General features: G+C 36.3%; 1 protein-coding gene across 1 annotated transcript; it reads right to left on the bottom strand.

Annotated features, from left to right (window-relative positions):
- Window positions 1-15,731: 15,731 nt before the first annotated feature.
- TRIM51 (tripartite motif-containing 51) lies at window positions 15,732-24,252 on the bottom strand. Its single transcript, XM_034932634.3, has 7 exons — window positions 24,165-24,252; window positions 21,706-22,120; window positions 21,327-21,422; window positions 19,283-19,513; window positions 18,542-18,564; window positions 17,505-17,602; window positions 15,732-16,409 (listed from the first exon to the last, which is right to left on the bottom strand). Exons 2-7 carry the CDS (start codon window positions 22,114-22,116, stop codon window positions 15,910-15,912), a joined length of 1,359 nt encoding a protein of 452 aa, XP_034788525.1. The 5' UTR covers window positions 22,117-22,120; window positions 24,165-24,252; the 3' UTR covers window positions 15,732-15,909.
- Between the last annotated feature and the right edge of the window lie 804 nt (window positions 24,253-25,056).

Raw genomic sequence — 25,056 nt, 5'->3', positions numbered from 1 at the left:
AAAAGTACATTTGGCATTTTACTATTGGGATTGTCTCACAAAAATGACAATGAAATATAAAAAAAATAAAAATTGTCACTAAAAATCACTTTTCCAAAAACTGTAAATACATTAATTTCAATGAATTTCACCTAAGTATTCCAGCTTTATATAAACCAAGTAGGAAACACTATAACAAGAAGCAAGAGAGACAAATAAAAATAACAACAACAAATCTATGACTCCTCTTTACTCCAGGTGGGGTTTCAGAAACGACCTGAAGTATTGAAGTGTATAAACTTGTACATGTCTTCCTCATTTTACTGTTTTGCTGTTTGAATAAATTTTGCATATACAGAATTTGTGGTAATTAAATTAATCACATTACAACTCAAGAACTACAGCTAGTATACATAATTGTTGTGCATTTTCTTGAAATATCAATCAACATTAGACATTTAAAGATCACATAGTAACCTAAGCTTATAAGCACACTGTAGTGATTAATGCATTATAAAATACCACTCAGAAGATGGCCAATACAAAGGATATATGCTAAAGGCTGTCAGGCTGCACGACTTTAGGGGGCACTGATTTCTTTATTTTCTACTTGTTTCCTGCAATTTTTCAATGCAATGACCTGCCACATCACTTTCTATTGGCACCAATATTAATGACCAAGTGCCTAGTTGATATAAACAAGATAAATTACTCTCCGTATAGCAAACGTTATTTCTTCCTTCTATCTTCAGTCACTTCTGGGATCCTCCTGCCCTGCTTGAGAAGTGACATGAGTGATCTTTGAGAGTTTATGGGCCGTTAATTTTGTGAAATTTCTAACATCACTTTAACATAAACACATTACAATATTCTGTAAGAGTATTTAAGAAAACTATCTTTTAAGACAGATCTGTTTTATTGTATTTTATTAAAAGATATATTATGAGCAATTTCTATGGATACAATCAAACAATGTCTATAAGACTATAAGTTTACTTAACAACTCTGGGCTTCAGGTTCTACATCATATAATGAGGTTGTACGAGACAACTCAGGACATATGTGACAATATATGAAACATATCATAATATGTGATGATAATTAGATAATTATAAAACACCTGACTTGGCAAGAAGGCAAAAATTGCCTTTAATTAAGATCAAATCTTTTATTTTTACAGGCCATTTTTAAAAACTTATTTTAATGAAACACTTGGATATGATAAATTATGTATATATAATTTTAGTCATATCAGACTTTCTGTGACATGAAGAATTATATATAAATGAAATGGCCATTAATAGAGGATTGGTCAAATAAATTAATGTACATAAATAGAAGTGAATGCGTTTTCCTCTAATATTATTTTTTTATATATAAAAAGTGTTATTCTGACATCATTTTTTTTTTTTGTTTAAAAAGCAGAAATCCAATACCAGAGACAACAGAACCTGCTTATCCTTATGCAATGTGATTATGCCTACTTTTGCTTTTTTTACTAATATCTTTATTTTCCAGCATATTGTAGGAGTGTTGTTTGTACATTTAAGTGTGTTTGAGGGGGGTATTTGTTTTGTATAATGTGCAATTAAAAGAAAATGCCTATGTAGAGATTAGTGAACTGGAAATGATTAATACTGGTTGACTAGAGTCATTTTACTACTGCTAATTAAATATAATATTGAGCATAAGCTAGATAGAAACAAAAGGAATACTTTAAATGGTCGGTATTTTTTTTTCTCAATCATTACCCTACCTATATAAAAGACCAATTGTTAAACCATATTCTTATATTTGTCACTTATTCCTGTGAGAGGAAGTGTCCAATACACAAGAGTCATACACAGAGCTACTTATATAATCCAGGTAGGTCAGGAGACAATACTGAACCCTTGTGCAGAGGGGATTGCCTCCAGTAAAGAAATCAGCACTTACGAATCAGGTACTAACTTTTGCTATTTTTCTGGTTTACTTAGTATATTTCTTTAGTTCTTTTATTATTTTCCACTAAAAGTATCATATAGAACTAAAGGAGACTGTAAAACAATGTGAACATTTATTTTACTAACTTTAATCTAATTATTATTTTAAACATATATACATAGCTGGCAAGGAATGGGATAAAATGCTAGCACTGGCTGTAGAGATTTTTAGACATTATTAGCATTTCAATATCTAATCTGTACATGTATATATTTAAATGTTATATTGTAAAGAAAATCATTATTTTTAAAGATGTGTCTACAAAGGCAGCTTTTTAAATAAATTTAGACTGAAATATTAGAGACCTGCATGTTGATCACTAGACCATTTTTCAGATGTCATTCTTTTTCTGTTTTTCATCTATCTCCAAGTCTACTTTTCTTTTATGTCACAGAACAGAGGGAGACATGTATGATATTATACAAGATATAATTTGCTTAGATGAAATGTAACAATGGGATCAGTCATTAAAACGGCCCTCCAAAGACAGCCAATTTATTTTTAACTGAAGTCTAGCAGGTTTCAGAGGTATAGAAGAGAGGAGTCAAAGAAAACAAACAAACAAAAATTTGTTACCACTTCCTGGTAATTGGGATGGGGAACATAGCTCAGAAATGAATTTGTCTGAGGTTATGAGACTGTGGACATATGAATATTCTTGCACGTCTGATCTGTTGGTGAATGGATAATATGGATTCTATTTGATCAGGGAAGAGGGACCCATATAGTAAATCATAGTCTCTTTCTCTACCACCAGTGCTGTGGCATGACTGCAATTAGTTTCAAAATGTTCTTTATAATCTCCTCTGAGCAACAGCAGCTTTCAGAGGAGAGCATAGTTAGTTAGCCCTGGCATATTCCTGTCTGTCAACCCTAGCTTACTGATCATGGTGACTTTTCTACTCACTTTTCATGCAACCATCACCCTTCCTACCCCAGTGGTTTGTGAACTACAGACTGTCTCCATCCCAGTGACAATAGGATGCAGGTTTGGTTATTAACGCTGGATAGGACCTGGGGAGTTACTGGGAAAGTTAAGGAATGTTATATGTAAGAACCTGTCATTGCCCTGCCTCCTCCACATTTTTGGATGATGAGAGAAACATAATGGGATATACTCATTACCTGCACCTATCACTTAACTATGCTTGTCTATTACGAGATATCACAACCTTTCTACAAAACTGAAAGGAAAAGCAATAACAATAATCTTGCCATAAGATGTGGGTCATCTGGTCAAACTAATTACAAGAAAAGTTACCTTGAACTCTGAGGACATCAATTTCCTAGTCTATAAAAGAGAAGTAGCAAAAATCACCATAAATAAATAATGCATAGGTTTTCATGAAATTAGCATGATTTAATTTAAATGAAAGTGTGCTACAGCCTCTGTACATTGCCATACAAATATAAGAGATATTATTGTGATCATTTTGTTGATTTACATTAAATTGGATATTTTTTAGTAGTTTGTTTATATCTTTATTTTTAATTACTGAAAAAAGACCATCAGTTTGACTATTAATATAGTAAGATAATATTAACCCTTCACTTCCGTTTTCTTCTTTCAAACCAGGGATTTCCAGATCTGAATGATGACTCTTAAGAACTGCACTGTGTTTACTGACTTTATATTCTTAGGACTTTCAGGTACACAGGATATACAGCAGGGGCTCTTTGTGCTTTTCTTCCTGATTTATGGCATAACTGTGATTGTCAATCTAGGGATGATCCTACTGATCAAGATGGATCTCAGACTTCACACACCCTTGTATTATTTCCTGAGCAATTTGTCTTTCTGTGATGTCTGCTACTCTTCCACGTCTCTCCCAAATGCTGGCTGATTTCTTATCGGACCAAAAGTGGATTCCGTATAATTTATGTGCCATTCAGATGTATTTATTTGGAGTCTTTGCAGATGTGGAATGTCTCATGTTGGCTGTCATGGCCTATGATCGTTATGTTGCCATTTGCAATCCACTTCTTTATACGATCACTATGTCCAGGAGGATCTGCACCCAGCTAGTGGCTCTTGCCTATGTTGTAGGTTTGGTGGATTCTGCAATCCACACCTGCTGCACATTCAGATTGTCATTCTGCAATTCTAATGTCATCAATCACTTTTTCTGTGACATCCCACCCTTGCTAGCCCTTAATCCTACTATTAATTGCTATTAATGAGATAGTGATGTTCACATTCGTTGGCTGTGTTGTGGGGTGCAGCATTGTCACTGTCTTCCTCTCCTACAGCTACATCATAATTACCATCCTTAAAATGAGCTCAGCTGAGGGCAGACGGAAAGCCTTCTCTACCTGCACCTCCCACTTGATGGCCGTGGCTGTATTTCATGGCACACTCCTGTTCATGTATTTCCGACCCAGTTCAAGTTACTCAATGGAAACAGACAAAATGGCCTCTGTTTTCTACACAGTTGTCATACCTATGTTAAATCCACTGATCTACAGCTTAAGGAATAGGGATGTGAAAGGTGCTCTGAAAAAAGCAATAAGCACTAAATTATATTCTGTATGAAACTGTGATTTCCATTCAAAAATAATAAAGTTCTGAGACTTAAAGTTCATGTAAATCGACATATGTTTCTGTAGTCTCACCCATACAGCCCTCAAGGTATTTTTAATTACTTACCATTGTGCTTAAATTGTGTGTAGTGGGCAGGAATTATTTGTCTTAGTCTTCCTTCTAAACCAAGGAGGAGTAGAAATAGATCCTTTTGTTGTTTTGCAGAGAAGATCCTTTTATATTTCCCCACTGTGTTCATGAATATGCCCCAGTGCTGTTGTGGGTTATAGTGTATCCTCTTCCCGCATCAATTTAAGAACCTTCCCTAAATTTCCAATTTCATAAAAAACATGCTGTATAAATACAGTTGCTCAGTTAAAGGGAGTTTTAGAGAATCAAACTCAGTCTGGTTTGTGTTCTTGCTATGTATGAGTATCATCCTATAAATGTCCAGCATATACTTATGAGTAAATAAGTAGTAAATAAATAAAAATAAATAAGAAATCTCTTGCCCTAGACATGAAATTCCATAAAGGTAATGTCTTTTCCTATCTTGTTCACCATTATTTCTGCTTTGTTATTTTTAATATTTGGCCCCAGGATACAATTTATAAACAGTTATTCAATAAACAAATCAATGTTCCTCACAAAATTCGTGCAAAAATGAGGCTTTGTACATTTACCAGAAAAAGAAATCCCTTTCATTTCATTCTAGTATGTTCACCTTGGATGAAATCCATCTGTACCTCTTGTCTTTTGGCCTAGGTTTGAAATAAGTTATCAGAAACGGAGATCATTTGATGTACTGAACACTTTTTCTCAGATCCTCTGTTCCTCATGACGTCAGCAGACATCCCCAGGATCACCAACCCCAGATTTTTATTGCACTTCATAGTCTCAGCACCAGGCTCTGGACTTCCCTCCTGCCCTTACTCTGGGGAGCAGGCATGCTGCTTTTGACAACCTACAGGACTGTACAATTGGAATTAAGGATCTGGACTTTCTCCAGAGGTCACTGGAAAAACAGCCTCAGTCTCCCTTGATGAATTTATAGCATTATACTATGTTAATGGTTTATACTATGTTTCATGGACATGTATATGTATACATGTTTTAACTCATGTGAGTCATGTGAGTTAAAATTTCAAAACTGAAATGTCCAATTGATATAGGTTAAGTTGTAAAGTATGTTCAATGGAAAAAACACACAAATGACAAGTCATATTTACATTAGTATATCATTTATAATAACTTATATTGCTTCTTTGTGTACTTATGAAACAAACTGGAATCCTATTATAAACAAAATATTAATAGTGGTCATATCTAAGTGATTGGCTATTAGGTAATCCTACCATATGTTTCAATAATTTAATTAATGGCATATATTGTTCTCACTGAAATCATTTAGAAATTTACCAAGTTATGAAAAACTTAACACGATTTTCAATTCTAAGGGTTATTCATTTTATTTTAAATTGTCATGAAGGAAACACGAAGGCACTCTTCTCTGGTGCTAGGAAGAAAAGGTAATAAATTATACAGGGTTTCATTTAAGCCTTCTCCCATAATTGTATATATAATTTTAGTTATAAATTGCATTGAGTGTTATATGCTTCAAAGCATCATAGGAGTGAAACAATTAATTAAAACATAAAACTTTTAGCAGAATATTTGTTTTGCATTACTAATTGAACAGAATTTTAAGACAAAAATATTTCACTATCTCTTAAGTGTTTCTTTTCCTCCATAATTTTAAATGGCATATTGATTGTTCATAGAATGTATCACTTATTAGGACCCCTCCACCACTTCCCAAATCATTCCCTAATGCAATGTACTTTTTATTTATTTTTTTTTTATTTCATTTCTGTTTATTAACTAAGCACCACTATGTGTTAGGCACTCTGTTGAGTAACAAAGATGAATACAGCACAGTCTCTGTTCTCCATGACTTGCTAATCAATAGATAAGACAGATTTGTAAGTAAATAAGTAGAGTTGTTTTGGTGAGTGCTGTATTAGACATGAATAAGCTTATATAGTTGTACAGAAAAGGAGAATTTACTTCGGAGAGATTGAGAAGGGGTTTGGGTTGGTTTTGTTGTTATAATAAAGCTCTTAGCTCTTTAAGCTGACTCTGTAAATGACTCATTTGAGCAAGCAATGTACTTTTTAAAAAGCATATTAATTGTATTCATATCTATAAGAAAACTAAACACCAGGCATGGTGGCTTATGGTGGCTACCAGCACTTTGGGAGGCTGAGGCAGGCAGATCACTTGAGCTCAGGAGTTTCAGACCAACCTGAGTAAAATAGTGAGAACCTATCTCCACAAATGCAGAAAAATTAGCCAACTAATGACTAAAGCAAGTAATTTAGTATCTATTAGCTATGGTCATTCCTAGCATTATTTTTGAATAATTAAAATAATATATTCTTAAGATGTGACTGTCATAAGTGTTTATGATAATAAATTAATTGATATATTAACATACTTTCCAGACACAACTTCTAGAGAAGGATAAGAGATTGAATTCAGGCCACTGAAAATTCCTCCTCAGTACTAATAGAATGAATTTAAAATATTAAAAGATAGCACAATTAATCAACAGTGCCAGAAAAGAAAATTAGTTGAGCCAGGTACAGTGGCTCACGCCTGTAATCCCAGCACTTTGGGAGGCCAAGGCAGGCAGATCACTTGAGCTTGGAAGTTCAAGACCAACCTGGGCAACATGGCAAATCCCATCTCTACAAAAAAATTAAATTAAAAAAAAAATCTGGGTTTGGTGTCATGCGCTTGTCATCCCAACTACTCAGGAGGCTGAGGTGGGAGGATGGCTTGAGCCTGGGAGGTCGAGGCTGCAGTGAGCTGAGATTGCACAACTGCACTCCAGCCTAGGTGACAGAGTGACAACCTGTCTCAAAATAAACAAACCAAAAAAACCCCAAATACTCATTTTATATAAAATTGGCTTCACTGTCCATTTTTCACATTATATGTAAGACAAAAAGATACTCCTTACTTATTTATTCACCTTTTTCATTAAAGACACCAATTTAATAGTCTTCATACATCACCAAGTCTACGTGTAGTCTTGGTTTGATTTGTTGTTTGTTTTTTATTGTTTTATTTCATTTTAAAAATTGATAAATATAGGAGAAAATTTAAGATAAGAATTTGGACTTGAAGTGAGACTGACATGGGTTCACATCTGTATGTGAACTATCAGTCACTCTCAGTTACATGTTAGCTGTGTGACCTTAGTTTACTTAACAAGGTTAGGTCTCAGTTTCCTCATTTCTTTAACATGTGTTTAATATATGCATTATAAGATTAAAGCTACATATCTTTGTCTCTAAGTATAAATATAGATGTATATTATATCTGTTTTCGTGTGTGTATATATACACACACACACACACACACACACATATAAACTCCCTTGATTAATCTCAGGGATTAGATATATATCAATGATATCTATCTATCTATCTATCTATCTATCTATCTATCTATCTATCTATCATCTATCTCCTTAAGATTGATGAAGGGAGTTTCCAAGAACATACTGAGCCCACTCTCCAGTACTAACCTCCTAGTACTGAAAGAAAGGATGATATTGTTCTCAGCATCATGTTATGAAACAGTCTGCAGGCTCCATCTTCTTCTATCCTCTTTACAACCTGCTCAACTAGTTGGTCACATTACAGTTACCAATCCTAGCCTCAGGTCATATTTCTAGCTGGCTGCCAAGCTACCTTAGGACATCTTTTTTTCTGATCCTGGTTAGAGCTGAGTAGAGGTTTCTTCATGGCTACCCCTGCTGGCTGTACCATACCTATGTTTAGGTCAGAAGACTGAAACTATACTATTGATTTAAGTCCTAGACCCCACAATCCCGAGAAGTCAGTTTAGGTAATTAATCCCAGAGTTCCTCATTTTTACCTTAAGATGTGAAACTTTATCCCAAGGGCTGTGACTGACATGCCACGTGTACATACAAAGGAATCAATATCTATTCATTGTGATGAACCCATGCACGTAAAACATTTCCTGTTCAATATTTAGGATGAAGCATGTGGTTCTTATTAATTTCAGGATGCTATTTCGGTCTTCACTATTTATTTACTTTTTATTTTTTCTTGTTTTGTAATTTTATTATTATTATACTTTAAGTTTTAGGGTACATGTGCACGATGTGCAGGTTCGTTACATATGTATACATGTGCCACGCTGGTATGCTGCACCCATTAACTTGTCATTTAGCATTAGGTATATCTCCTAATGCTATCCCTCCCCCCTACCCCCACCCCACAACAGTCCCCAGTGTGTGATGTTCCCCTTCCTGTGTCCATGTACTCTCATTGTTCAATTCCCACCTGTGAGTGAGAACATGCAGTGTTTGGTTTTTTGTCCTTGCGATAGTTTGCTGAGAATGATGGTTTCCGGCTTCATCCATGGCCCTACAAATGACATGAACTCATCATTTTTTATGGCTGCATAGTATTCCATGGTGTATATGTGACACATTTTCTTAATCCAGTCTATCATTGTTGGACATTTAGGTTGGTTCCAAGTCTTTGCTATTGTGAATAGTGCCACTATAAACATACGTGTGCATGTGTTTTTATAGCAGCATGATTTATAATCCTTTGGGTATATGCCCAGTAATGGGATGGCTGGGTCAAATGGTATTTCTAGTTCTAGATCCCTGAGGAATTGCCACACTGACTTCCACAATGGTTGAACTAGTTTACAGTCCCACCAACAGTGTAAAAGTGTTCCTATTTCTCCACATCCTCTCCAGCACCTGTTGTTTCCTGACTTTTTAATGATCACCATTCTAAGTGGTGTGAGATGGTATCTCCTTGTGGTTTTGATTTGCATTTCTCTGATGGCCAGTGATGGTGAGCATTTTTTCATGTGTTTTTTGGCTGCATAAATGTCTTCTTATGAGAAGTGTCTGTTCATATCCTTCGCCCACTTTTTGATGGGGTTGTTTGTTTTTTTCTTGTAAATTTGTTTGAGTTCATTGTAGATTCTGGATATTAGCCCTTTGTCAAATGAGTAGGTTGGAAACATTTTCTCCCATTCTGTAGGTTGCCTATTCACTCTGATGGTAGTTTCTGGCCAGGGCAATGAGGCAGGAGAAGGAAATAAATGGCATTCAATTAGGAAAAGAGGAAGTCAAATTGTCCCTGTTTGTAGATGACATGATTGTATATCTAGAAAACCCCATCGTCTCAGCCCCAAATCTCCTTAAGCTGATAAGCAACTTCAGCAAAGTCTCAGGATACAAAATCAATGTACAAAAATCACAAGTATCCTTATACACCAATAACAGACAAACAGAGAGCCAAATCATGAGTGAACTCCCATTCACAATTGCTTCAAAGAGAATAAAACACCTAGGAATCCAACTTACAAGGGATGTGAAGGACCTCTTCAAGGAGAACTACAAACTACTGCTCAATGAAATAAAAGAGGATACAAACAAATGGAAGAACATTCCATGCTCATGGGTAGGAAGAATCAATATCGTGAAAATGGCCATACTGCCCAAGGTAATTGGTAGATTCAATGCCATCCCCATCAAGCTACCAATGACTTTCTTCACAGAATTGGAAAAAACTACTTGAAAGTTCATATGGAACCAAAAAAGAGCCCACATCGCCAAGTTAACCCTAAGCCAAAAGAACAAAGCTGGAGGCATCCCACTACCTGACTTCAAACTATACTACAAGGCTACAGTAACCAAAACAGCATGGTACTGGTACCAAAACAGAGATAAAGACCAGTGGAACAGAACAGAGCCCTCAGAAATAATGCCGCATATCTACAACTATCTGATCTTTGCAAACCTGACAAAAACAAGCAATGGGGAAAGGATTCCCTATTTAATAAACGGTGCTGGGAAAACTGGCTAGCCATATGGAGAAAGCTGAAACTGGATCCCTTCCTTACACCTTATACAAAAATTAATTCAAGATGGATTAAAGACTTAAATGTTAGACCTAAAACCATAAAAACCCTAGAAGAAAACCTAGGCAATACCATTCAGGACATTGGCATGGGCAAGGACTTCATGACTAAAACACCAAAAGCAATGGCAACAAAAGCCAAAATTGAAAAATGGGATCTAATTAAACTAAAGAGCTTCTACACAGCAAAAGAAACTACCATCAGAGTGAATGGTCTTCACTATTTAAAGTGCACATTGGCCAGAGTTCTACCTCACCAATGTTCTGTATAAACAAATCCCTTCTTGTTTTAAAAATCCATCCAACTGCAGTGAATGAAACTGCTCTAGATTTACAACCCAGCAAACACTTTCACTGTCAGAGGCTTTCCTCTCTAGTTCATCCCTCTATCCCACTATTCATCCTCACCTTTGAGTTTAACACTGTTTTCACACTTTCCAGCCATACCTTCCCTCTGGATTATACCCCAGTAGTCAACTAACTTCTCTCCCACCATCTGTAGGCTCTAATTCTCATCTCTGGCTCTGAGAGAATAGCTTACCTCAGAAATTTCAGCTGTTTGCTTGCCAATCAAGAGATTTCAGACTCAACATATCCTAGAGAAAAACTTTTATGACCAAGTTTTAATTTATTCAATGTTCAAAAACTGTCTTTTAAAAAACCATCACACTTAAAAATATCTTGTAATAATCACAGCACCACTGTGGAGGATGAATTAAAAACACTGAAGAAACATAAATGGTTTCTTCACATTGGAGGCATGTGATCTAAACTAAAAAAAATCAATATTACACATATTTATTTCATAAAAATTCACTCAGAATCTATTCTGGGGAAGAAACTACGATAAAGAGTCAAGGTATCAAATAACGAATGAGAATTAATGAATAATTTTGGTAGAGGGATAGAACACAGGCACAAAAGCTACACAGTAAGATAGAAAATAATGAGTCTTACAAGAAGCATATCTAAGGTCCTAGTGAGAATTACAATACAAATTATCATCTGAAATTGAAGACAGACTAAGAAAACAAAATTGCCTATGGATTAATATATCAGGAAAGCTTTTTAGATTGAGCAGGATTTAAACAGCTAAGATACAGTGTGCATATATTTACGTGGAAATCAAAAGTAATTGATAAACAGTTCCAGTGAACTGCATTTATTTTCTGTCATGGGAAAGTAATTATACTATGCCAATTGCTTATCCATTATTGGGAATAATTGAGATAAAAGTGTTCCCAGTCTTTTTCCTTAGTTCAGCTAAGAACTGGGTCCTTATCACACAGCCATGAAACATTAGGCTTGCAGGCGATTTGAAGGGTGAGAATAACAGGATTTATTGGGCAAAAAGGAAAAAAGGTGGAACAGGGACTGTCTGCAAGGCCAGAGTTTCTGCTGATGTAGGCTTCCCCCACCACAGTTTGAATTCCAGTTTCCACCCAGGAAGAGGAGGGGTCATGCTCTTCCCCACTACAAATAGCATGGACTTCTGTGGTTGCACCTCACTGTGCACGCAGTACATAGGCCGGTTGGAATTTTGCCACGGACCCCCTCCCACCTCGTTGTCTCATTCTGCCCTCTAAGGAAGTACGTCTAACTGCCCTTGCAATGAGGATAAGGATAAGGATGAAGACTGATCTTTACTGCTTCCTGCTGACAGGGGGCGGTGTTCTGTGGAACCAGCAGTCAGAACTCCCTCAGAGGCCTATTTGAGGGTTCCCAGCAGAAGGGGCCTTTGTCAAAGGCTCCAATTACATGACCATTTGGAGTTTGATGACCCGAAGGCAGGAAGAGACAAACCAGGTTATTAGAAAACATGTATCAAAATAAAACAAGGGTGAGATAAGGACAGTTCAAAAATCCCGAGGTGTTTTATCAGCTTGGACAAGTAGAGGGAGGCCAAAAGCCCAGCTGGTTAAAAAATAATAATAATGAATAAAAAATAAAACTTTACCCTTTTGCTGACATGTTGGGCTTCTGGGTTCCCTTCGCCTGAGCCCAGTCCTAAGCCAACCAGTTTGAAGTTTGGGAAATTAACTCTTTCCAGTTTGGAGGATGCATCTGAGGGGAGTATCCCACAGCACAGAGACACAATTACCTATCTGTGAAGAGAGAACCAAGGAGGAGAAAGAAAAAAAGAAGGCATTTTTAGCATTTTTTTTTCAAAGGAGCCCCAGGGATTCGGGATGCATTCAAAAAGAGTTAAGACTCAAGATAAATGGCCACCCATCTAGAAAGAGGGGCGCAGGCATCCCTGGTTCCTTTCTATCCATAGCAGATACCCGGGGTATGTGAGTGAGAGAGGGAAGAGCATCCTTTTTCTATCTTCTGTCCTTTCATCCCCGAGTCCCAGAGAACTTGGCAGGTGCTGCCATGGGTGTTAAAGCGCTTGCACCCATGAAGCAGGGGGCCTACAGGGTGGGAACTCTCCACTGTACCCACGTACACCCTATCTCTCCTGCTGTCAGTAGCCTTGGAGTTCCCTGGACCTCATTTATGCAATGGATATTAATGTGGCCTTTATCCGTGAAATGGGAAGCTTGGCTTAATTGGCAGGAATCAGCCATGTCCACCTGCACTGTGCTTCTTAACTTGTCTGCCTCTGGATCCCTTAGATCCAGTTTTCTTTCCTAGGGCTTTGACCTGAGTTTGGAATTGAGTTTGGGACAAAGATGTGTCTCAGGGGGGTTGCATGGACTCCTTATCATATGCCGAATGCTAAGGTGAAACTGTAGGACTGAGCCCTCCTCCAACAAGGGAGAGAAAAGGATGTCTTGTGACACACCCAATTAACTGCGGGCTATAGTTATGCTTGCTAGGGTTTAGGGGCATGGGGCTTGGCTTTGCTTAGCTCCCTTGGTCTTACTTTCCCAAAAGGAAACCTCCAAGTGATGAGCATCTTATTTATTCCCATCACCTGGCAGGATTTACAGGATAATTGCTCAGAATTAGAATGTTGATTACCCAAGTCTTTTGTTCTTTCCAGCAACTGGAGATTGCTGGTTGGTTCACAGGAAAAAGCAGGATTAGTTTAAAATGTAGCCAAAAACTTAAAACCTGTCCAACCTTCAGGTGTAGGTCTAAATCCTCCACATATTTTTTCCTATTTTTTCTTTTCCCCTTTCCAAACATCAATTAGTTTTACCAGCATCCCAAGGGCAATGGCATTCCTTATATTTCCCTTTGTAGTTTTAGGTTTTGTTACACAGGGGAGACGGGGAGGTAAATACAAGTCTTAAAATGTGATATTCTCTGAATCTCTTCACAGACTGTAAAACAAATGTATGTGGCACATATACACCGTGGAATACTATGTAGCCATAAAAAGGATGAGTTCATGTCCTTTGCAGGGACATGGATGAAGCTGGAAACCATCATTCTCAGCAAACTAACACAACAACAGAAAACCAAACACCGCATATTCTCACTCATAAGTGGGAGTTGAACAATGAGAACACATGTACACAGGGAGGAGAACATCACACACTGGGGCCTGTCTGGGGTGGGGGGCCAGGGGAGGGATATCACTGGGATAACTACCTAATGTAGATGACGGGTTGATGGGTGCAGCAAACCACCATGGTGCGTGTATACCTATGTAACAAACCTGAACGTTCTGCACATGTACCCCAGAACTTAAAGTATAATAATAAAAAAAGTTTTATGTCTTAATGTTGATGTTAAATTATCATAAATTAAATTATATATATATGCATTTGAAAAATTAGACAAAATACCAAATTCATTTATTTCAAACTTCTTATTTTATACGTTAAAATACTTAATATATATATATAAAATTCTCTTCTGCATGAAAAATGCTTATAGTTTCTCTCCTTGATTTCAATGCTTCCTGTATCTTATCCTGCTTAATTTTTAAGTTTCTTAACCATTGCCTTCCAAAACATTATTCAATATTCTAACTTCTAGCATCAATTAATGGAGTTCACAATTTATCTAAATAAAACACTGTAATATAACACTTGTATGTTTCAATTCTTTTCTTAAACTTCTCTTTGAGATTCATTAATTTGTTGCATTTCAGTGTTATCTCTGTTTTGTAAAATTCTTTTGTACGATGAGATCACAATTTATTTAGCAATTCTACTGTTGATGAATATTTATTTTGTCTCCAATTTGGAGCTACTATAAAAATTGCTGCAATGATCAACATTGTGTTTATCTTTAAATACACATAGGCAGTCTGTGGAATATATTTTAGAATTAGAATGTCTAGCCCATAAGGAATGCTCATAGTCAGTTTGCCAAAAAGTATTTCAGTTTACATCCCTCCAGCCATGAATAACTTTCATTGATTCTTTATCTTTCACAACACACAATATTATGTGTCTTTAAATTTTGCTAATTTTTATGGAGGCCTGTAGTTCAACTTATGGATTAATTTTTATTATTCTGAGGACTAATACAAGTAATCCCTTTTTCATATTGGTCCAGATATTTATGCCTCCAACTTTATGAAGTGCCTATTCAAATATTTTCCCAATTTTATGTTGGTTTCCTTTTCTTTTATTTATTACATTCATTAATCACATGTATTGTATTTTATTGCATATATGTAGGGATAAATATTTTTCTCCACTCTTGGTTTGCATTTTAATTCTTGGATGGTATATTTTGAAACACAGAAGTCACCATTTTTTATATAAACTAACTAAATTTTTCTTTTTAATTGTCCCTTTTTTGTCCTGGTTAGGAAATCTTTCTGTGTGAGAATATTTTATTGTGTTCCCTTCACCTTCAGAGCATGAATCCATGTGGGAATGACTGTGTATGGTATGAGGTAGGGTTCAGTATTCAGTTATGTCCATTTGAATATTTAATTGATCCAGCATTGTCCTGATCCCCTTGTAAATTTCACTGTAGAACAGCACTCTAATAATGCATGAGCATTTTGTTTATAAGATGAGATTTACAAAGATAAGCACAGCATAGGAGGTCAAATAAGATTACCTCAAAGTATAGGTTCATAAATAAAACACATGGATAATTATAATATTGTTAGATGAAGAGAAAAACAATATTTCCAGGTTACCACTGAGTCTTTTTACTGCAACTTTTTTCATGAAGCCCAAGATCTCTACTTTCTTCCATTGATTTTAACTTCATTTAGACAACTCTGTCATCTATTATTTCACTTTGTGACATTCAGAAATAATTAAAAACCAGAGAATATATTCTATGCCATACATCATGGGTAATGATTTTCCAAAAATGATTTAAAAAGGAATCAATACACATGGTTTTAATGTTTTCACCATATTTAATAGAAACACTATAAATGAGTTTTGATGACATTAGAATGCAACTAAAGACATTAAATATAACTTATTTGTTCTGTTTGATGAGGTGCGAAAAAGAGGGCTTTCTGGGATAAACAGGTTCCCAGAGCATACAGACACATTTCTGACTTTTCTCTGGTCAGAAGTGACTACAGCAAAAGATAGGCCTGAGAGGAGGTGAGAAGGAGCAATTGGGGATGGTGTATATCAGGGAACTTTGATCAACATCAACAAAGCTCACGGTTCTACCTTCACAATCCAGGAATAATCCTACTGTGCTGGTAGGTCTTGGAACATATTGCACCACAAGTGGGGAGGTGGTAAAGAGACTGCAGTGAGTGTCCTCCTTAACACATCCAAGAAGAAAGAGTCCCTCCTTTCCATCTATCTTGTCATTCTGTCTCTTCTCTTTCCAATAATTGTTACAGACACCAAAAGCCCAATTCCAAGAGTCCCCCATATGAACCTCCCAATAATATTTGCCAGATGTGAAAGCCTGAGCCCCCCATACAAGAAAACATTCAGATTTTGCAGTGATATCGGGATCATCTTGAGGGTCACATCCAACATTCATGCTTCTCAAATCTCCACACAGGAAGATATGACTATTGGCTCTTTCAGGCTGCAGAGTAAAATCAACTGCAAAAATAATTTTTAAAAAATATAGATACATGTAATTAATAGAAATTAGAATTCTTGAGGGAAATGTTGTTCTACCAAGAGTTTACTTTACCAAGAAATTTGAAGTTACAAGGGCAGGAGAATTGTGACTACAACATTTAATAAAGTATAAGGATGATTAATATTCTCTATAGGAAGAACAAAACCCTAGAAACAGACATTGAAAATTTATTGAAAACTTAAAAATTGAGAGTCGAATATAAGACCAGCCTGTTTCAATCCAATCTCCAATGTAAAAGTGAATTATTTTATGCCCTGAATGCCCTTTAGCTATCAAGGTCATTATTATTAAAATATTTCTTGTTCTTAAATACTAGTGATATAATTTTGGCAAGAATGGGAAGATTTTAGCTTACTCAAGCACCGCTCTAGATAACTGGATAAAAGTCCATATGTTCAAATTATAAGTGGTAACTTAAGGCAGATCTTTGCAAAATCTTTTACCAGTCACTTTGCAGATATCCGTGCTAGCTCTAGACTGAAACCGAATTTTGGATTTTACACGTAGCTCTTCATGTTGTAACTAAACTGAAATTATCATTTCCATTTTTACTTCCTATTTACATAATAATTTCTTCTTTCTTTTTACATGTTAAGTCAAATTTTACATTATATCAATAAAATATATTTATTGTAAGAAAGTACAAATACTCCAACAAACTGCAGTGAACTCTATTCCCCAATGAAATGTGTTTAACAATTCAAATGAAATACAGTAAAGAAATGTAAAATTTTTATGTAACCTTGGATTATTGTGCTTCCTTCTGAGCATTTTTCCATTTATTCAATTTTTTATTTCTTATGTCATTCCATTTACCCAATATATAACTCTATCCATGTGAGCCTAGAACATATTTGTTTTTCACTATGTTGTACTCTTCATGTCATAAATTGGACTATAAATAGAAACACAGATATAAAAGGGTTGCATAGTCATATGGTTCACTTCCTGCTGAAATGAAATAAAGATTTGATGAAGGGTAAAATATTACCCCCATGATTCTAACAAGAAGTAATAGACTGTGGGAATTCTGCCAATGGGCTGACACTCACCTCTGAATCCACTAAGCCTGTCCAGCAGTCCAGTGATGGGCCCTGCACTGAGCTCTGGATTCACAGGCTCAGACACTTGCAGCAGCCGGGACTCATACCTGCAAGGAGAAAGATAGAGTTACCACATCTACAGCCAAAAAAAATACATAAAAATCACCACTCTTATTTAAAAGACATTTCATGAGAATCCCTTTAACCCACACATTTGCTAATTCCAAAATTATCATTTTATTTTTCAAATCCATTCTTATTCACAGTTCCTCATTTTCAAGCACGATGGAAAAGTCTATCTGACTGAGAATTCATTAGGATCTTTCTTCGTATTGCTCCTAATTAGTAAGGATCATTAGTCTTAAGACTGGGAGAATAATCAAAAATGAAATTCTGGGTTCCAGACCTCACCAGAAATTCCTGAAATCACTGTCTGGAAAAGTGGGGTTATTTTTAAGACTGCTGCATCTGTTGCTCCCTTCTCAAGGCCAAGGTGTTGCAACTTGCTCCAGGCAGGGAGATCTGCCTTTTGTAGTTGAGGTTCTTTGGAGGTCTACACTGTTCAAACATTCCGAATAGTTTGTTTCATCCGTTTTTCAGAATTATATATTTAAATATAAACTAGAAATCATCAACACTTTTCACTGCTAAAATACTTTCCCCTTTTCTCTCTGGCTTCCCCTGGTTGACTTTGTAGCCATGTAGAAAGTGTAATATTTTCTCTTTCAAATATGAATGTTTTGAGCAATAAAAAGGAAATTAGGAATACAGATGCTCACTCCCTTTATTTCCTTTCGTTTATTTATTTTTTGTTTTATTTATTTATTTATTTATTTTTTTGGTTTTGCAGAACTTTCATTGAGCTGCTTAATAAAGTCACTGAGTATGGCAACAAAATAGATGACTACATGCGGTGGGGGATGGAGAAAGTACAACCAGCACAAGGCAGTATCACTATCTGAATCAATTATATCTTCAATATCAAAGTTCCTGCTTGATATTTGTGGAAACTGAAAGCATCTGCTAAAATCTTGGTGTGCACTCACCTGTGTAATATGTCTCCAAAAGCCTGTAAAAAAAAGAAAAAATAGAAAGGCTTAGCGCTTTCCACAAGATGCATCTTCCAGTAAGTTCAGAGTGAGATTTGGAGACAGTTTCTGAAGATACTATTTTCCTACAATGTTCCCTCCTGGAAAGCATTTTCTGTTTCTTTTCTCATGAAAATCCCAGTCTATCATATGTCATGAATTAATGTCCTGATAAAGTCTAAGTCTTGAAGACATTCTCTTTACAAGTGAAGGGAGAGGAGGCCCACAGAGTCTATGCTCTGTGGTAACCATAAAGAAGCTACTCAGTCTTCTTCCCTAAGCCCTGTTACCAAAATGAGTGGACCCCAAAATAATATTAGTGTGATCCTAGATTCCCCAACTTCTCCATCATGCCATGTCTCCAAATTAGCCTAAATGCCAATGAATCACTTCTCATTTTTTCCACTTTCAAAAATCCTAAATTAATCAGTGACTTTTGATGGGAAATATTTCTTGGGGCTGTCTGTTACCTTAGCCATTCTACAAAGTTTTGTTGCTGGTGGATAAAGTAGGAGGGACCTTCGGTCTAGTAGAATCACTAGGAGAGGCTATACCCTCCCAACCAAGTAGCATTAGTTATGGAATCATGTTTTTCGAAACAAATAACAGAAGTGAAGGGGGAGACGGAGTTCAGGAGAGAGGAAAAACACCCATGTATGTGAATGTTCAACATCATGATACCCCATGGTCAGTCCGTACCTGGAGTAGCTCCACATCTGCTTTATGGCACATTTGCTTCAGATCCTCATACATTCCTCTTAAAAGCTCCCTGGAATGTTCCATTCTGGCTTTGCTTTCATTGAGTTGCTGAAAAATGTCCTCGCCCTCCTTTCGCAGCCTTTCCAAGTGATGTTGCTCTTCTTCATGGAGAAATGCAGGCATCTTCTGATATTCAGCTCTGATTGCTTCTATCCTTAAACTCACATAATCCTGAAGTGACAATTAGTCAAAATAGAAATGTTTTATCCATCTTCTCTTGATTTTCACTGATTCCTCTTAGCATTCTAAACACCCAATATTTTAATCCTCAATCTTGTCAATTCTCAGATTCCACAAAATTTTATTCCTTTCCTTTTTTTCTGTACTAATATCAACATAGTTGTTTCTGCCCAGTTATATTTACTTGATTAATGATAAAATGTTTTCTAAGATAGTTATATAAAAATGGATTTCCCTCTTCCACACCACATTTATAGAAAGAAAACACAGTTCTTGCTTAAGAATCAAACTATCAAGTTATATTGACTAGGTAAGAAACCATTATTTCTACTTTGGAGAATTGGGGCAAGTTATGTAAAACCATTATCTGACAAATGATGACATGACCCAGACTAGCATTGTCAACTCAATGCATTTCACCCAGCATAACATATTCTAATAAGGTTTCATTTATTCTCTTCCAAACTCACCCTAATCGGCAACATGGGCTTCTTTGTGGTTCCTCAAACCCCCAAATAAATGCAAATTAAATATTACTGCACATGCTGTTTTCTATACCTAGAATTATTTTCATATATATATACATATTTCTCATATATGTACTCATATATATATTTCTCAAATATAGGTATATATGGATATATGAGGAATATATATGTGTATCTGTGTGTGTGTATATATATTCCTCAAAAGTATCCATATATATATATATATATATGTACCAACACCCAGATACACATATATATTCATATATTTATGAGGAAGAGGAAGGCAAACAGGAGGATATACATATTTCCTCCTGATCAAGATTTTGTTTCAGTGTGAATTTTTCCATGAGCCTTTTTTCTGACCACCCTATTTAAAACTCAAACCCTCATCCCCAGTCCCTGGCCTCTGTGCTCCTTTTCTACTTTCCTGCTTGATTATTCTCCAAAGACACTACTACACTCTAACACATCATGTACTTCACATATTTGCATGGTGACCATTTGCTTTTCTCATTTCCATGGCAAGATTTGTGTGTTTTCTTTCTTCTTTACTCCTTAATTTTCTAAGTTGATATTTGACATAGGCTAGGTACTCATAAAATATCTTTCAATGAATGAATATTAGAATAAATTAATGAATGAATATCAGATATCATACCCTCAATATAAACATCCACAAAGAGAAAATCATTTCTAGAATTCTTCTCAAGTCCTTAGACTTCTCCTTATATTAAATACTAGTTCCCATATTTCTCACATATTTCTGTCTTCATCAAGACACAAGTCTACATTTCTCGCCACTTTTCCCATTATGTGTTATGGCTTATTCAATATTAATTAGTGCTGATATTTCATTTCATGCTTTCTCTAAGGTTGTGCTCTTGCTCCTTCTGCCTGAAATTTAGCTCACATTTCAATCTACTTGCCCACCAGGATTCAAATTCATACTGACTCAGCCTTAGAAGGGTCACCTGAAATTTCCATGACTGACAAATAACTCTTGTGTCCAGAATTTATCCAGGCAGCCCATTGGGAAGAGTGTGAAGTGGCCCAGTTTCTTGTATTTGTTGGGGTATTGCTATAGGTTTGTATGGAAACAGATGAGCACGCTTGGGTAACATCTGTGGTCTGATTAGAAATCCTACCAAAGAGTCACGCTAACTTATATAAAAAATTAGGGTGTTTTTTTCTCAAGTGTTTTTTCCTTGTTTATTGAATTCCAGAAACATTATGGGTTGAGATCAAGTTCCTATTTTAAGAGTCACCCATTTGTTCACTATAAGTTCCCGGAGAAGGTAGAGTCATACGGTACTAACCTTCCAGCATCTGGTTCTTGTGGTTTCCATGTTCAGGTTTCTGAGATTTTCACAAGCTTTTTCCCATAAAGACTGCATTTTTTTTAGGAGCTCCTCCTGCAAAACAGCCACGAATTGAAGCACACGTGAGGACAATAAAGTATCATTCACACTCTGATATACGAAGGACCCAAAATGAGAGACAAATTAACCCACAGAAAAGAGAGTTTGCTTTGTTTCTCCTCATGTTTGTCAAATCTGAGAGGTGTGAAGTCAAGGAAGCTCATAACAGACATGCTTAAGGGGACACAGAGATGGCATCATCCAATTTCGAAGGAAATAGACTTACAAGAATTTCATGTGTCCTGTATAGAAATAGATCTTCAGAGGCATCACTTACCCGGCGTTCCTCAGCAGCCCACTCAATGGGACAGTGTATGTGATTCCGGTGCTCCTGAGAGTTGGAGCACAGCAAACAGAGCAGGCTCTTGTCCACTTCACAGAACATCTTCTTTGTCTCTCTGTGCATCCCACATATTTGCTCCTCAGAGCTAAGGAATTGCCGGAGGCTGGCTTTTCTGGCAATGAAAGCCATGTTCTTCAAACAAATGTCAGTGTTGAGGTTTCTCTGCCGCGTTGTCTTCTTGCATTCAGAGCACTGAGCAAGAACTGCCGTGTCTTGCCAGTTGAGGTACAAACAGGGCCGGCAAAAGCTGTGCCCACAGTCTATGGTGACTGGGTCTATGAAGTAGTTCATGCAGATGGGACAGGTGAGTGCCCTCTGGAAGACTTGCAAGATTCCAGAATTCATGTTTCTGAAGAAGAAAGAGCAGCATGTCATTTTGGGGTCTGGGTTGGTGAAAATCCGTGAACATGTGGTGATATGTGATAGCTATATTTTCTTCTTGACAGTGCTCATTAAAGCGGAACAAACTATTTCCTCTGTAACAAAAATGAAAAATTCATACACAAAGAGAGGCTTCAGGCTTTTTAGCAGACACTATTGACTAGATGACTCACAACCTCTTCTACTCCTGGTTCCTGCCCATAGCATAATGCAAATCTGTTCAAAAACCTACTCCCTGGATGTCGATATGAAACTCGGGTTTTAATCTGAAGTGGTCTAGAATGAAACATGCTTGTCCCTATTTCTCTTTCAAATAACAACTGAATGACTATGGGAGAGGAGTAGAAAACCTACATTGGGTAACAAAACATGAGAAGATGGTCAGAGGTTGCTATGACATATTTTTAGAGAGAGGGACCGAGAAGCCGGCTCTTTAAAACAAAAACAACCCCAGAACAAACCAACCAACCAGATGAAAAAAAAAAGACAGCAATTAAACCAGTCTAGGATCACTAGGAGATAAAATAAATAATGAAAAATGTTGGGTTTATTTTTCTTATGGCTTAAATTAACTTCTTCTTTGGGCTACTCAAACTATGAACTGACATATAGTCAGTTTTTTAAAAACTGAAATATATATCATTATATTACTATGGTATTATGGTTAATTATAGGTGTTGACTTGACTGGATTAAATAATACATGGAGAACTGGTAAAGCATGATTTCTGGGTGAGTCTGTGAAGGTGTTTCCAGAGAGTCATGTAAGTTGGTGAGCTGAGTGGGCAACAGCAGCCCTCAATGTGGGTGGACACTATCCAATCAGCTGGTAGCTCAGACTGAAGATAAAGGGCAGAGACAAGGCAGTTTCCTCTCTTTCTCCTGAAGCTGATTCTAACTCAGCCAGGATATTGGTATCTCCAGGACACTACCTTAATGACAGCCTATGTTCAACTTCTCAGACTCCATAATCAAGGGAACAAATTCCCCTAGTGGACTTCCTCTCCTGTACAGTGTCATGTGTAGAGTGAGGACAGATATATGATCTGAGGGACGCGTTAGACAGTCTCGTTATTGTTTGAACATCATAGGGTATACTTACACAAACCTAGATGGTATAGCCTACTACACACCTATGGTATACAGTATAGCATATTGTTCCTAGGCTACAAACCTGTATGGTATACGATAGGCAATTGTACCACAATTGTAAGTATTTTTGGTGTATATATATATATATAGTTATAGTTATGTACACATCCTATGGTTCTGTGTCTCTGGAGAACCCTGACCAATACAAACTGTAATCTTTGCCTTGGCAGTTTGAAGTCCTTTACCTTACACTCTTTTACTAAACACTGCTAAATTTAAGTGCCAAGAGTGAAAATTTAAGAATTGCAAATATTTTTCAGAGGCCATCTGAGCCATTTCAAGGAATTTTTCACAGTTTCATCTGAGGTAAGCCTCAATTAAAATGACAGCTAGTATCAAGTATCAAATCATTCCTTATACAGTTATCTGCTAAACAATCGTGTTTTGATTTTTAAGCTAGGGTATTTTGGAGAGCATTCTTATTTCCTTTAGTATCACCATTTTTAACTCATCATTGCCTCAGTAACTTAAAATCATGTCTAAAAGCTTAAGGTTATGAAAGCACAACATTTACAGTATTCAATAATTATCCTTTTTACTTAATTAAGTGTACCAATATTAGTACATGCAGTACACATATATATGTTTTAATGTGAATTCCATATATCCATGATGCGTACAAATCTATTGCAGCAAACACTAGATATCTGAAATTTTTCAAAAATATATTAAACACTTTTGGAACACACAAAATGACAACAATAACCTCATGTCATAACCTCATGTCATAAAATGAATAGCAATAATATGAGTTACAAATAAGATCATTCGGTAAGTTTAGACAGTTAGATATTTTTATCACTGTAATTTACTATTTTAAAGGAAGAGAGAAATAATTTTCTCCATAGAAGTTGCACTCACCCCAAGGTTCTATGAATGTTTCCTGCAGTAATTCTTCCAAGAAAAAATTCTTTTAAGTACTCCCCAAAATCAGGAGCTCATTCCCTGCAGAGTTGACTTTCAGAGGTCATCACCTGAATGCAGTTAACTCTAAGTGCTGTCCTCCTCTGGAGAAATCTGAGCTTGTCTCTTCTACATCCTTTTATGTGAATCTTTGAAGACCACACCCACCTCTTTAGTGATATTTAGGGTATTAAGAAAGGTGGAGACAGAGATGATTAGGTTTATGCAATATTTAGTACACACCTTTTCATCACTGATTAAATTAGCATCACACTATCATCCTGAAAACCACTGCCTGAATGAGGCATATCTATCATCAATCTTATCAGAGTAAACATATGCTAGAAATTAACTAAAGTTGATTAAACTGTTTCTTGAGTTTCTTCCCAAGGCACAAGCATTCCTCTAAGTGCACATTTATTTATTTATACCAAAGAAAGTTTCACCCTCTGGAGTGCAGTGGCACAGTCTTAGCTCACCGCAGCCTTGAATTCCAGGGCTCAAGTAATCCTCCCACTTCAGCTTTCAAAGTAAAAAAGACTAGAGGTTTATGCCATTGCACCTAGCTAATTTTTCATTTATTCATCAAAAATATTTTTAAAATTCTTAGGTGATTACATGTGTTACAGTGACCAGCCGGATTAGAATTAGATTAGGTTTAAAACGATGAAAGAATCTGAGAGAGGGGGCAGAGTGTTGGTTGTTAATTAGCACATGGATCAAAGGAGATTACTGATGTGTTTAGAAGCCACAACATTGACAGAATAAAAGCCGGAACTAACAATCCAATGGTAAATCTCTTTACTGTGGTATTTTCTGCCATTTCTGCTCCATAAGACACACCTTAACC

This window comes from Pan paniscus, chromosome 9 (genome assembly GCF_029289425.2).
Source record: "Pan paniscus chromosome 9, NHGRI_mPanPan1-v2.0_pri, whole genome shotgun sequence".
In the NCBI taxonomy this organism is placed as follows: domain Eukaryota; kingdom Metazoa; phylum Chordata; class Mammalia; order Primates; family Hominidae; genus Pan; species Pan paniscus.
Note: the sequence above shows the minus strand (reverse complement) of the source record. Positions and strands in the feature narration are given on the sequence as shown.

Excerpts from the sequence above, each read along its gene's own strand:
- TRIM51 (XM_034932634.3), bottom strand. The coding sequence starts at position 22,116 with ATGAATTCTGGAATCTTGCAAGTCTTCCAGAGGGCACTCACCTGTCCC. Across the intron at positions 17,603-18,541 it reads TTTGGAGACATATTACACAG|GTATGAGTCCCGGCTGCTGC; the intron begins GTGAGTGCACAC and ends TTCTCCTTGCAG. Across the intron at positions 16,410-17,504 it reads CAGGCTTAGTGGATTCAGAG|TTGATTTTACTCTGCAGCCT; the intron begins GTGAGTGTCAGC and ends TTATTTTTGCAG.